A 14,577-nucleotide genomic window follows, 5' to 3' on the forward strand; every position below is an offset into this window, starting at 1 on the left:
TTCTTATAAGATTAAAAAAATCTGACCTATCAACTAAAAAGTTTCATACAACCTATTTTAGATTTTAAATGTATAAAAAATCTGAAAAGCTAGTTCAACATTGAGAGTTTTTAAAATTTTAAATTAATTGAATGTGGAACCGACCAAAAAAAAAAAACAGGTCAAAATCCTGAAGCAGCTGGATCTCAATTAAATATAAAATTTGGATAAGAAATTAATTTTTTTTTTCATCTGGCTGGATAAGAAATTTGTGAATCCAGTAAATCATTACTCACATTAAAATATTTCACAAGCTCAAGCTGGTGATGTGCTCTTCAAATATTAATTTGACAATTACTTTGATTTTTGGCTTAGGATTAGTAGAACTTGAAAATTAGTATTTTGAAATATTTTTTTCTTATAAGATTAAAAAAAAAATTATTTAATCTGTTCTGTTAAATCTGACCTGTCAACTAAAAAGTTTCATACAACCTATTTTAGATTTTAAATGTATAAAAAATCTGAAAAGCTAGTTCAACATTGAGAGTTTTTAAAATTTTAAATTAATTGGATGTGGAACCGACCAAAAAAAAAACAGATCAAAATCCTGAAGCAGCTGAATCTCAATAAAATATAAAATCTGGATCACAGTCAAAAAAAAGATTTCATCTGGCTGGATAAAAAGTTTGTGAATCCAGTAAATCATTACTTACATTAAAATATTTCACAAGCTCAAGCTGGCTGTAGCTTAAAACTTTGACATAAATCAGGCTGGTTTTAAGTCAATCAGGCTGAATGTTTTGCTTCAAAGAGACTCTAATAATGTTTTGTGTATCACATATATTTTAAGATAACTAAGAGTTTTTTTTATATAATAAAGTCATTTTTAAAACAAACTACTCTTTTGCAATAGTTTTTATTAAAAATATTTTAATTTAGTGGAAAATCTTAAAACTTTTGTAAAATTTAAGATCATTTTTTTAAAAATATTTAAATTAAAGATACTTTCCACTATTTTGTTTGAATATTTTAAATCATACAATTGAGATGACTTATGTTTGTTGTGTAATATTATGAAATTGATTAAATTTCAAGTTGCTTAAAATATTAATATAGAAATAAAAGCTTGTTTAAAAAATACTTATAAAAGATCACAGGCACCTATGATTAACTTAAATAATAAATTTACAATTTCGGCAAGAAGTTTCCAAACATCAGCTAGACTTCTGTCTGTCAGAACAGCAAGTTCAAACGGTTCAAGCATTGATTTTGGAAAGTGGTTCCTTTTACTTGTTCCAGCAACTACTGCAGGTTTGTGAAAATTATTAGTAGTAAAAGTATAGACTTTAAAGGTTAAAATTCTGCCAGTAGAATTATAGTTTAAGCAATCATTTAGTATACAGGTAGATAGTTTGTTAACAATTAAAAAAACATAAGAGTAACAAGTTACAGTATTTTTATGAAAATAATATGTGTTTAACTGTTTAGGTTTAGGCACTTGGCAATGGAAAAGAAAGCTTTGGAAAAAAAGCCTCATTCACGACTTAAGGACCAAGACAGTCAAAGAGCCCATACCCTTCCCTGAAGATCTTGCAAGTTTGGATGACATGGAATATGTTCCTTTCACCATGAGAGGAAAGTTTGACCACTCCAAAGAGATCTATGTTGGCCCTAGAAGTTTGAACGAAGAGAAAGAGACAATTGTCACAAAAACAAAACTGCCAGACAACACAGGCGGAATCATTTCTGTGAAGAACAAAAATGTTGGGTATCACGTGATCACCCCGTTTAAATTGGAAAACAGTGACGTAACAGTCCTCATTAACAGAGGCTTTGTTCCCAAAAACCTGAAAAACCCAAAGTACAGGCCCATGGGTCAGGTTGAAGACACAGTTGAACAAGTGGGCATTCTGAGAAAAACTGAAAAGAAGCCAATGTTTGGGCTGGACAACAAACCAGACACCAATCAGTGGTTCTACAAGGACTTAGAAGGAATGGCTATTTACGCTGGGTCGGAACCAATTCTTTTGGATGCAATGAAGTGCAGCACGATACCAAATGGACCTCTGGGCGGCCAGACGAGAGTTGATCTGCGGGACGAGCACGTGTCTTACATGATAACTTGGTACGGACTGTGCATATGCAGTTTTGCGCTCTGGTTCAAGAGGTACTATAGGTAGGATTGAAACAAAAAGAGTAAACACATTTTTAGTTTAATCAGGTATTTGTACAACTGAGATGTTTTTTAAAATAAAGAATAATTTATCTTTTACAGTTAAGTGGCACTTGTCAACTTGAACTTTTGTTGTATAACAATGATCTTAAATTTTGAGTTGTTTTACAAATTTTTGAACTTATATTTAACAGAAAATTGATTAAATCAATGAGAACTAATAATGTATTTGATTTGATATAAAGTAGCTTTTACCCAAAAAATGTTTTTATAAAAAAATGATATAATAAACTTTTTTATTTTTTTGAGTATTTGAACTTTTCTATAAACTAAGAAGATATTTTATTAAATTATTTTTTAAAGATATCTTGTTATCCAGTTTGCATATAAAATGTAAATCTAAAAAGAAAAATAACTAAAAGTCAATAGAAGTTTTTGCTAAATATGTTTTTTTTTGATAGTAACTTATTGTTGTATTTATTTTATTGAAATATTTTTTTAGATTTTAAATTTTTAGTAAATTTCATTTTTGTACCTACTGTGAAATTTAAATGAAAATGTAGGGCAAAAAACGTATAAAGTATTTTTATACATTATTACTAGCTTGAAAAATGGCTGGTCTAAGCTAGATTGTTTAAATTTAAATGTTAGCTATTCACTTTACTAAGTAGTTTTTAAAGATATTATTGGTTGTAGTTTTGATTTTAAACTGGTAAATAGATTGTGCACATGCATTGTTACAATTTATCTTCTTTTAATTTAGTTTATGTTTTTAATGTTAAACAATTTAAAAGTTTATACAACAGCCTGAGGTATGCTTTTAAGTGTTTTTAGAAGTTATATTTAGATTATGCAACATTGAAAAAAATTTTGTCAGAAATTTTAAAAGCATGATGTAATTATACTTTAGTAAAAGTATTAATTTTACAATTTTAAAAACATTTATAATTTTTTTTCAATACTTGAATTATTTTGTTGAGCTTTAAACTAAGCTTCATTCTTGTAATTCAAAACATTTTATAGCAAACCTATTTTACTCCCTTTTAAAATATGGCCACTCTAGTCGACTGGATTTGGAGTGAGAAGATCTGGTTACCAGAAGGTCTGAGTTACCCTGGCAACGGTTCCTACGAATACCCCTCACCCCGCCACCTCTTGCACCTCCCCCTGTGGGCGCTTGCACATATCCTGTTCAGACAGGTTTTAGGAATCATGGTCGCTCCAAAGGTTATTTTTAACAATGTTTACAGGATTCCTACTTTACCTAAAAAACCTGGAATTTTGATCAAAAATCCTGGAAAAACCTGGAATTTTTAATAATTTTAACATTTTCAGTTATAAAATTTTAATTTGATACAAAAAATCTATCATATATTTTTTTGGTCATCATCATTTTTTTTTTTACTTAAAAAACACATTTAAAGTAACTCTACAGTATCTTTTCAATATTTTCATACTAATTAAGGCCATAGAGGGGGGGGGGGTAGGCCATGTTTTTTACAAGTTGATCTTATTTTATAGAGTTTTTACTAAGCTTCAAGTTGCTTTTTACCAGTTTTAAAAATTCGAATTAGTTTTTGAGATATGACCGGCCAAAGTCGGGCCGCATAACAGGTTCCTTATGGGGAAGGAAAAACTAAAACGGCGAAAAAAGACTAATGCATTCAAAATCTATCTCCTCCTTTATTTTTTAAGCAATCTTCTTCAAACTTTCACAGTCTATTCTTTATACAATAACAAAAAAACGTTATTTGTGACTTTAAAAAATTTTAAGTAAAAAAATTTTTTTTGAAAAAAAAAATTTTTTTTTGATAAAAATTCACTTTTTTTTTTTAATTTTTGTCATAAAATTTTTATTTTTTAAAATTATTAAAATTCACAAATAACGTTTTTTTTCTCATAATGTAAGAAACATTTCCTGAAAATTTGAAGAAGGTTGCTAGAAAAATAAAGGAGAAGATAGATTTTAAAGCCCGTTTTTAAAAACTCAAGAAAAACGGCTTTAAAGTTACCCTTTATATACCCTTTATAAAGACAACCCTTTATATAATCGGTCATAAAAAAAAAGTTATTTAATATTTTTAAAATCTAAAAAAAGCATCTGAAAGATTATGAAACTTACTATAATATAAGTCTATATGTTATTTTTGGTCAAAAAATGGCTTCTACCCCCCCCTATGGCCTTAACACAGTTTCTTAAATAGAAATTAACTTGAAACTAAAAATAGACCCAAAAATGTGTACTTTTAAAAACCTGGAAGAAATTTGGAAAACCTGGAAAAAAATTTGAAAAAACGAGTGGCAACCCTGTGTTTATTATAATTGCCATTTTAAGTCCGTTTGGATACACAAAACAGTTTTAGCATGACGTTTTAAGTTATTAGTTAAAGCATGCAAACGCATATTTTTTATTCATTTTCTGGCAATTCTAATTTTTAGAATTATATAGTTAACATAGCAGTAAAGTAGCAATATAAGAATAATAAAAGTATTCTAAGAGATTAGTAAAATTGTAGGAAAAAATAAGTAAAATGGCCAAATTTTTTTTTTAAATTTCCAGAAGCATTACATAAATGCAGGTTTGTTAACTCTGCCTTAAAAATGTTAAAAGTTTGTTATTGTAAAAAAAGCATTGTCTAATTTCAAGCATAACTATAATATTTTATTTATTTATAACATTTAAAATATTTTAGATTGCTGCGAAGATTGGCATACCGCTCAAAAACAAAATGCCAGCCCACAATTTCGCGCTTGAAAAGTTTTACAGCTTTTGCACAACACCAAGTGTTGAACAGATGGAAAAATTGCGGGAAGATTCGGGTATGAGCAGTAGGAAAATAGCCAACTGGTTTGTGAGAAGAAGGCGGGCAGACCGACCCGCGGTGCTAGACAAATTTGCTGAGACTCTTTACAAAGGTTTATAAGAAATTGTGATTATTAATCATTATTTTTTTTGTTACGTAGTAGCTGCATTTCTAGATAGACTGTAAGTATTCCAAAACTGTTTAACTTAAAGAAAAAACTAGCTTTTATTTTGCACGCAAAGATAAAGGTTTATATAAAGTAAAGCTATGAAATAAAATTACAAAGTATCATTTTACCTTTCTAAACTCTTTACAAACTTCCACTTGTAACATCTCAACTTTGCTTTTCACCACCCGCAGGTGTCGCCATCGCCGTCAAGCTCGTCATGGGCGTCTGCATCCTCGCGGACGCCCCCTGGCTGTGGGACCACCGGGAATGCTGGACCGGCTACCCGAACCAGCTCCTGTCGCCTCACGTCCACACGTACTACATGTACGCGGGCGGCTACTACCTGTCCATCATAATGACGCTGCTGGTCGACGTGAAGCGGTCGGACTACTACGAGATGATCGTGCACCACTACGCCGGTTCGTTGTGACGTCACAGTTGATTGTTGAGACTTGTTAATTTTTTGAAAGACTTGCGCTTGGATTTGCTAAACCTTACTCGAGTTTAAGCTGAAATTCAGTTTTTTCTTTAAAAGTTTATTAAAAAAATTTAAATCTAGTGTTTTTTTAGCAAAACGTGTTGCCGTCTGGTTTGTTAGTTAAGTTATGATTTAACATGTCTTACTTTTTGTTGTTGTCTAAAAGTTTTTAGCTTGTTGATTTAAAAGTGATACAAGTTAGTTATTAAGGTACCTATGTACGTAGAATAATATTTCAAAACTGACCAGAAACATGAAAAATATTAAGCTTTATTTACACTTGTTAGTCAGTGGTAAAAAAAATCTCGTGGATTTCGTAATGTTGTAGCAGAACACAGACTTATTTGATGTATATTTTATATGTTTTTACAAATAATTGAATAAAGTATTTCATTATCTATTTGTACCATAGAAATATGTTTTTGCTCACCTAAATATTATTAATTCTTACTCAAAATATTATACTACATTTTTAATGTAATTTTAATGCCTATTTTAGATTTTAACGTTATTCACGAAAAAGTTCTTCAGGCTTGATTAATTGAAGATAAATTTATATTATAATGAATCACCTAAAATTTTAGTATATAGTAGTGTTAATATTAAACACCAAATAGATAAATAAAAAACTAAATGTTGTGAGTGGACAAAAAATTCAACTAGTCAATACAAAAGTAATTAAGGATAATTCTAACAATTGTTAAACTACACAGCACTTTTCTTGATTGTTTTCTCGTATGGGGTGAATTTCGTGAGGATTGGAACTCTCGTGATGATAATACACGACATTTCAACTCCAATCTTGTACATCGGTAAAATGTCTGTTTACGGCAAGTATGTTTGTTAAAGTTGTTTGCTACAATCAGTTTAGTTTAACCAATCAGATTGAAACTTACTGCATGAGGTTTGAAATGCATTTGAAAAAGAATCAGTTCTAATAATTATTCTATCAAGTAAAGTTATGGAATTTTTTTTATTATTTTAAAAAACTTTTAGGAAAACATACTTCCTTTTTATTATAAGGAAGTTTTGATGTATTTATAACTACTGTTTTTCTGTAAAAAATAAAGGTTACCTTAAAAAGTATCCAGACCTTGGTTTTTATAGATAAAAACATGGTTTCTATACCAGTACAGCATAGTCTAACATAAATTTTAATCATTAACTATGTATGATTTTCTTTTTAGTAACTATTTTTAAAATGTCTATGATTCTTCTACAGATCAAAGTACTCAGACTCGATATTTACCTTCTTCGCAGTCTCTTTCATAATAACGAGAATATTCATTTACCCTTACTCGGTCCTCTACAACTTGATTGTTCTGTTTCCGCGGGTTTATCCAACCTATCCAGGTATGCTTTATAATTATAAGTTGACTTTATAAATTTTGCTGTGATAAATTACGATCTATGAACGTAGAATCTATTAGCATCATATTGAAAAAAAAAATGTTGTTTCAAAGTGGAATACACTATAATGTTATAAATAAGACATATACTGTTTGAGTTGAGTTAAAAGTAAAGTTTGCATAAAAGTTTGTTAAATAAAATTTACAATGTCTTACCAGTACGTTTTAAGTAAAAACTCAATACAAATTTTTGTTTGTTATTCTGTTTGTTTTGTTATTAGTCTTTTTTTGTAAAAAGAACTGTATAAACTTTAACTTTATGTAATTTTTTGACTTTATAAACTTTGCTTAATGTTAAAAACAACAGGGCGGAATACAAAATTGTTGTTCCTTGAAAAACAAAATCTTTTGAACAATCTGCAATATACGACTTTTCTAATTTGCCATATAAAATTTAAAAAAATATCCAACAGTGTTATTTATTTTTTCAAGTTATGAAATTAAGAACTAAAATAAACTAGTACATAGGCTCTATCTTTGGTTAAATAGTCTTTAATTATTTCCAAAGCTAGCAGAGTGGTAAATCTTATCGAGAAAGTAATACATAAAACGTATAAAAAAGCCAAAAATATCATTAAACGTTCTTATATATTTTTTGAGCTTCTGTTTTAGTATTACCGCTATAACCTTACACTTGTTAACTTTTGAAATTGAAATCAAAAGTCTGTGTGCTATATTTATGATATTGCCAGTAAAATATTTTTATAAACATTTATTTTAAATTAATTATCTTAATTAAAATTAACTATTATTCTTTAAAAAAAAAAACTAAAAAAGTTGAACTTTTTTATTACTTTAAGTCATAAAATGTTACTTAATTTTGTAACAATAGGATTTTCGTTTACAATGCAAGGAAAATTTCCTAAAAATGTTGAGGTTAACTGCTTAAGATATGAAGAAAAGTTTTAGTAAATTTTTAGAATTCTGAGAAAAGTTGACAAGAAGTTTTTCCTTGTATATATCTTTTTACCGGAAACTTTTAACTAAACTGTGACAACAAATAGATAGTTAGTTAAATGTTTAATGGTCTGTAAAAACTATTTTGTAATACATAATTTCAGCTTTCAAGACAATATTATCAATAAAAAAAGTTTTTTTACTCCCTAATAGTCCTAATTAGGTTTTTTTTGTGTTGTGATCCATGAATTAAAATTTAGTAAACGCTCTGTACTAAGATTTTTCCTAAGTTTATAAAATAATAAAATAAGAAAAAAAATAGTGAAAAATTATTAGAATTGATTATGCTATTAGGCATTATATCTGGTAAAGTAAAGGAAAAAGTTATAAAAAATGTTTAATACCAATATTATAATACGAAAATAAACATTGGTTTTTATATAAAAGCTTAAAGTATAAATTAAAGGTCAGTTTTTATAGAAAAGAAAAATTATAACTAGTTTTTGAGATATAGACGTTTTTGTAAAAAGTTTCCAATACAAACGTATGGACAAAAATTTTTTCATACTCAATTTTCTTGGAAATTAAAAACAACAGTAAAAATATATCTTCTTCGTTTTTGAGCTTGAGACCTTAAGTTTTTAGGAAAAAATCTTTTTATAGTTTAGAAGACTTTGAAAGTTGAGATTTTTGATATATTATAAAATATAAGTGTTACATAAAAAAGCATAAAACATTGTTTTTTTTGATAAAATTTTAATTTTTTAATATAAAAATAATTTCTGCGTTTAATTTATTTGAATATAAGTAATGGACTTTCTGTGAATATTTGAAGAAGGCTGGTTAAAAAATGAAGGAACAAATATTTTGGTAAAATATTCTACTTTCGCGTTTTTAGTTTGCTTATATCTCAAAGGTAACTATGAATTTTGTTAAGCAGTTAAAAATGTTTGATAGCTAAGATTAAACTTTACAAAGTAAGATAAAGTTGTAAAAATTAATGTGGACCCCCATACCCTTAATGTAGCAACTAAATAATAGAAACTCTTTGAAAAATCAAGATGAATTTTATAAAACATTATTATTTTTTCAATTGCTTTGTATTTTTTATGTAAGTATAAAAGTGATGTAATATAAAAATTATGTAAGTGATGTTTTACTTTCAGTGTGACAAATATTACGTTAATTATTTTTAGATTGTATATATAAAATAATTTACCACAAATGTTTTCGTAAACGTCTAGAGGTATGAATTAAATAATATTTGTTATGAAAGCATTATGTTGCAGTTAAATACTGAACCTTCGAAAAAATCAACAGGATTCTACATGTTCGCCTTCTTCCTGCTTGTCCTGTGGAGCCTGCACATAAACTGGTCGCTGATCATAGTCAGAATGGCAATCGCCAAGCGCAAGAAGGGCACAGTTGAGAAGGACGCGAGGTCCGAGGATTCAGAAAAGAGCTTGACTTCGGATAAGGAAGATTAAAAGTTCGGGATGCTCTTGAATTGAAGACTTAAACGAGTGTTTTTGGTACGAAAAAAATAAACTGTTTTACTGTTTATTTACAACTGCTACCAACGAATGACTGTTTTTATATCATGTTTATTTTTGTATATTAATGATGTATGTTATTGGAAGCCTTATTTACAATCAAATAATTATTTTAATCATTTTGCCGTTACTTACAAGTGCAAATATGCATCTACTTCTTGTGCTTTGTTGTTTAAGTATATTGTTTTTTATCTCTTGTAACTTTTACTTCTGTTTTATTTCGATACAATCCTTGTTTTAGATATATTTAAAACCGAATGGTACAAAAAACAAATTTTTGATACATTTTAATTTTTTTATTTTGCTTCTTTCAATCCTTAAAATTCAATCCTGATTAAATTTTTTTTTTTTTGGCAGTACATGGTTGTTGCTTTTCAATTAAAAAATAGCTTAACCTTTTTTTTGCACATTTTATCATTTAGGATGTTATCATTTAGTTTAAAAACTTGTACAAAACAAAGCTCAATCTTTACTAATTAAATAATCAGCTACATGTGTTTATATTTTAACTTAAAAAAAAAGTGAACAAATAGCTTTTTGAACTTATAAAGCTACTAACGTATAACAATGAAATCTTCATCCTACAAATAAATAAATTTAATTTAAAATTTAATTATTTGGTTGCCCGTTGATTAGTTCTTTAGAAGCTGTTTGTTACAGTGAACACAATTATTTCTCCGTGTATATAAACGGTGTTTTGAAAAGCACTACTAAGTTTGGTTTGAGTAGAGTACATTTTTGAATGTAGTTGTTAAACTAATATGCTTAGTGTTAAATCTATAAAAAAAATTATTTTGAAGTTGTTTAATGTTTTTTGATATGACTTAAGTATGGCCAAAGTGTTTTAATTAGTTTATACACAGTTTGTTATATTTTTTGTATCCTATACAGTTTTACAATTTATTAAGAAAGTTTAATTTTTCTACAACGTTTTACATTTCTAGCGCAAATATAAATGGATTTGAAAAATTGTACTTGTACTAAAAACTATATAGAGTACAAATATACTTTTTTTTAAATTTAAAATTATTTATACTCTTATATGAATTTTTTTGTGTATGCTTTGTTATTCCTCATTTATTTTTAGACTCAATTACGTTTATTTACATCCCCTGTTATTTGTTGCTGTGTTTGTTTTATATATGTGTCAATTGGAATGTGTGCCTTACAAATTACTTAACTTCATACGTTTTTAGATTAACAAAGTTTACCTGCGTTACTTTTTACATGCAATTACTGCTGAATGATTCTGTATATTTTAAGCAATCTATTGTTTGCAGGTAATTTTAGATAAGTTTATTTTTCTGTGTCACCGACTCAAAGATTACTTCAAAAAAAAAGTGAGTTTTAAAGTTTTTGTGTTACGTTTTTTATAAATTTAAATATATATTTAAGGCTTTTTAATTTTTACTAGAAAGTTTATAGGTTATTTTCATTATTTAGACAACTTATTGATATATCTTTATATAGTTTTACTTACTTGGTAAAATATAGTCTTTCTTGAGAAATAAAGACTTAGTGATATATTAGTTTTTAAGGCATATGTTATTTGATATGTTAGTAAACCATAGTATACTTGTATATGTTATTACCTTATTGTTACATATTTTTTTTGAGTAGTAATTTGTTGGTAGACGTATAACTATTAATTAACATCAGTGCTTGAATGTAACTAGTTTTTTATGTTTTTTATATACTAAATAAAAAAAGGCTTTTTTGAACTTTTCATAGATGTTTTAAACAATAACTATTAATGTTGGGTATTGTTTCAATATTATTTTAAACACTCTAGGTTTGCGAATATAACTTTTAAATATAATTAAATTTTCTTTAAATTTATTTTTATTTAAATCATAATGGTGTTTAATAAATTCATTCATCATTTTGTAAAAAAAAAAAACTTACATGTAATTATATTTGTCATTATCTAGTTTCTAATGATAATAATTTATGTTATAGTTTTACATAGGAAAAATAGTTTATAATTTGTTATGTATATAGTATGAAAATCAAAACTAAAGTAATTTAATTAAAACCCATTTTAGGTACATTTTAACTTAAGTATTGTCACAAAAAGTTGCTGCCAAAAATGTTCTTGTTTTTTATAAGTTTAATTGTAAGAAAAAGTTAAAAAACTTTTTAAAAATATTAGCTATTATCAATTAGTATGAATTAACTCAAATTATTTTTTTAAGTTTCGAAACAGTATACTAACATTTTTCTGAAATTTATGCTGCCACTTTGTGTTGAGTGCAGAAGTTTTTTTCCTGTTGAAACTCATACTTTTTTATAATTTCTAGTTAAAAACTTTTAAAAGTTTTGTTTAAGCAAAGTAGTAAGACAAAAAGTATTGTTATCAAAGACAAATGCTGTTTACAACGTTTTAGTCAAATAAATCATTACTAATCCCGTTTCCTGTTTCATTCAACAAAAAATTTTTTTTAAATATATTTTCAATGCCAATTTCATTCATCACTGAATGTTGTTTTGATTTCAAGTAATGACAAAGTCTGACGATAAACAAACCACCTGTAACAAATCTCTGGTCAAGCAAAGTTCAGTAGACACTATTACGTTATTGTTTTTCAGGCAGAATGTTGCAGTCGGTAAATATTTGCATTGTATAACCCATAAACATGCGTGCTAATTTGCTTTTGTTTGTGTTCAAGTAAAACTACTTGTTTTTAGAACGACCAGATTGAATTCTTATAAATTTGGATAAAACGTTTGTTTAAGGACAAATTTTAGTTTTGCATTGTAAATAGGGGCGTGCACTTTCAGTACAAAGATTATAAAAATAAGAATTAAGATTATATAAAGTTTTTTGTACAACAAAATGATAAGTTTATTGTTTTTCTGCTTATTATTATTAACTTAAGTCCCAGCTAATAATTTTGTACAAAAACCTGGTTTTACTCATTTAGTTACGTCGTTTAATATTATGGTCCAGCTCTAATAAATATTAAAATTGTTTTCTTATTCAATTTTCAGATAGTTGTTGACAAGAATGTAACAGTTATAGTTGATTTAACATGGTAAAAAAATAATAAAGCAACATAAGTTGTAAATATTATATTAAATTTTTACTTAAAATTTAAGCCCCAAATTTTGATTAAGTTGATTAAATATACAAGCAAGATATCTTAAGCAAAATTTAAACGAACACCAGGATTTTGTACAAACTCACAAGTTTAGATTTAAGTTTATTATGATAAGCACGAAACAAAAACTAATCATACAATTGTACATATACAAACTGAAACGCAGAAAGTATTAAAGTCACCGTTTGAAAAGCCAAAGGTGTTTCAACACTGCGGGACATTTGAACGCACCGCCTTTTCTAAACTTACCAACTCACCGAGTCAACATTCAAAACGCGCGCAGAAAATGGACTACAACCCGACCAGGTTCGACCTTTCGACCGGTCCTGCCGACAACCGCGAGGACCGGGCCCTGTTCGCCAGGCGGTGCACCGACGTTTTCGGCCGGCTGGACGGGGTGGGCAACGGGCTGATGATGAACAAGACGCCGAGCGGACCCGCGCCGCGGAAGAGGAAGCAGCAAGAAGGAAAGAGGAGCGTCGGGGACATCATCTTGCGCAAAAACTGGACCAAGTTTGTTGTTTTTTTAATGGGTTTTTTATTGTTTTGTTTTTTTTTCAGCTTTGAGCTTAGATTGATAAAGCATTAAAAAAAAACTGTGTTCTGAGTCAGGGTAAAGAAAAAAATTGTTCAAAAAATATTGGACTACATTTGGTAAAGTTTGTTTGATAAAGTATTTAAATAAAAATGTTTCCTTTTTTTCTACAATAATAACTAAAAATAATACATAAAAATTTCAACCAATCAGATACGACCTTTCGGAGGTCGAAACAACGACATCAAGCGGCAACTCCCAGGCGGCCCTCGACTTCCTCTCCGAGCTCAAAAAGCGCAAGGAATCCCCTCACGCGAAACCTGGAGGGGAGGAAAAAATGGACTTTGAAGTTTCCGAATCCAAGAGTCACGTCTTCACCGCGCCCGAGTGCGTGGTCGGCCGGAAAAAGGCCAGGGACAATAAAGCTGGACGGGCCGATGCTCCAGACTGCAGCGCGGTCCAGCTGGACCACCTCGAAGGGGCTGCAGAGGGGGAGGTTGGTGGTTCGGGGGGTCGGGTTGCCAGTGGCAACAGGGGAGTGACGTTCAAGAGCAAGAAGGCGAGGAGGAGCGTGCGAGCGAGGAGCGACTGCGATTAGAAAGTGACCAGAAGGTGTGGAAATGCATGCTGGAAGTTGGCGAGTTGCCCGAACTTTTTGAGTGCTTGGAGATTCTAACATTTCGTTGAAAGTGTTTTGTACTATTTTTTACTTTTTTAAATAGTAAACATGAAAACTGTTGTTGAATTTTTTGTAAACTTTTGCTTTTTTCAATTATGCTTTCGTCGGTTATCGCTTGAGTTTTCGAAACCGTTTTGTATGTGAATGTTATTAAACTCAATTTATTTGCTTCAACAACGTGATTTTTTGGTAATATTTTGTAGAAATGTTTGTTTTGAAGCAGTGCTTTTTATTGTGATATTTATAGAAAATACTTTTTTACTATCCATTTTAAATATAACAGTTATTATTAAATGACTCGAAACATATAGTTTGAAACTTATTTTGCTTGAATCAAAAAATTTGTTGTTCAAAGTTTTTTAACAATAGTATTAATTTGATTTATACTAAAAAGATTGCAATATAAGCTATTAAAATTAATTTATTTTAGAATTAACTTTCCTTCAATAGTAAACAGTTTTTGAGTTCAAACTTATTGTGTTACAAAAGCTAAAAAAGAACACCAAATTTAATATTTTAAATACTTTTTTCAAATATTTGAAATTGAGTTTAACAGTGTTGTATATTCAAATTGAGATTTAAAACATAATATCAATTTGGTAAGCTACCGCTAAAAACGTGTAGCTGTCAAATTTGCACGAGGGGACAAAATTGTATTTTCTCAATTCATCTTTTTTTGTTCAGCGTGTAATCGAATTTTTGGAATAAGTTAAAATATTTTAAGTCCTGTAAAGTATTTTTAAGTCCTTTTAAGTTATGTATCTTTGAGTTGGTTATTATTCAGCACGATCTGTGGCAAC

At 28.6% G+C, this 14,577-nt stretch overlaps 3 protein-coding genes across 3 annotated transcripts; all 3 read left to right on the plus strand.

The window, feature by feature from the left end:
* Positions 1 to 1,132: 1,132 nt before the first annotated feature.
* On the plus strand, positions 1,133 to 2,404 carry LOC145834781 (surfeit locus protein 1-like). The gene is made up of 2 exons (XM_082942294.1): positions 1,133 to 1,290; positions 1,468 to 2,404. The coding sequence occupies exons 1-2, from the start codon at positions 1,143 to 1,145 to the stop codon at positions 2,157 to 2,159; spliced, it is 840 nt and encodes a 279-aa protein (XP_082798420.1). The 5' UTR covers positions 1,133 to 1,142; the 3' UTR covers positions 2,160 to 2,404.
* A 775-nt stretch (positions 2,405 to 3,179) lies between these two features.
* LOC145834298 (ceramide synthase 2-like) lies at positions 3,180 to 9,396 on the plus strand. The gene is made up of 6 exons (XM_082941695.1): positions 3,180 to 3,379; positions 4,846 to 5,068; positions 5,317 to 5,544; positions 6,317 to 6,437; positions 6,826 to 6,956; positions 9,230 to 9,396. Exons 1-6 carry the CDS (start codon positions 3,203 to 3,205, stop codon positions 9,394 to 9,396), a joined length of 1,047 nt encoding a protein of 348 aa, XP_082797821.1. The 5' UTR covers positions 3,180 to 3,202.
* A 1,295-nt stretch (positions 9,397 to 10,691) lies between these two features.
* Positions 10,692 to 14,042, plus strand: LOC145834299 (uncharacterized). Its single transcript, XM_082941696.1, has 3 exons — positions 10,692 to 10,802; positions 12,847 to 13,076; positions 13,312 to 14,042. The coding sequence occupies exons 2-3, from the start codon at positions 12,850 to 12,852 to the stop codon at positions 13,694 to 13,696; spliced, it is 612 nt and encodes a 203-aa protein (XP_082797822.1). The 5' UTR covers positions 10,692 to 10,802; positions 12,847 to 12,849; the 3' UTR covers positions 13,697 to 14,042.
* Positions 14,043 to 14,577: the final 535 nt, after the last annotated feature.

Source organism: Thalia democratica, chromosome 4 (assembly GCF_965202585.1).
Source record: "Thalia democratica chromosome 4, ktThaDemo2.hap1.1, whole genome shotgun sequence".
Classification (NCBI taxonomy): Eukaryota; Metazoa; Chordata; class Thaliacea; order Salpida; family Salpidae; genus Thalia; species Thalia democratica.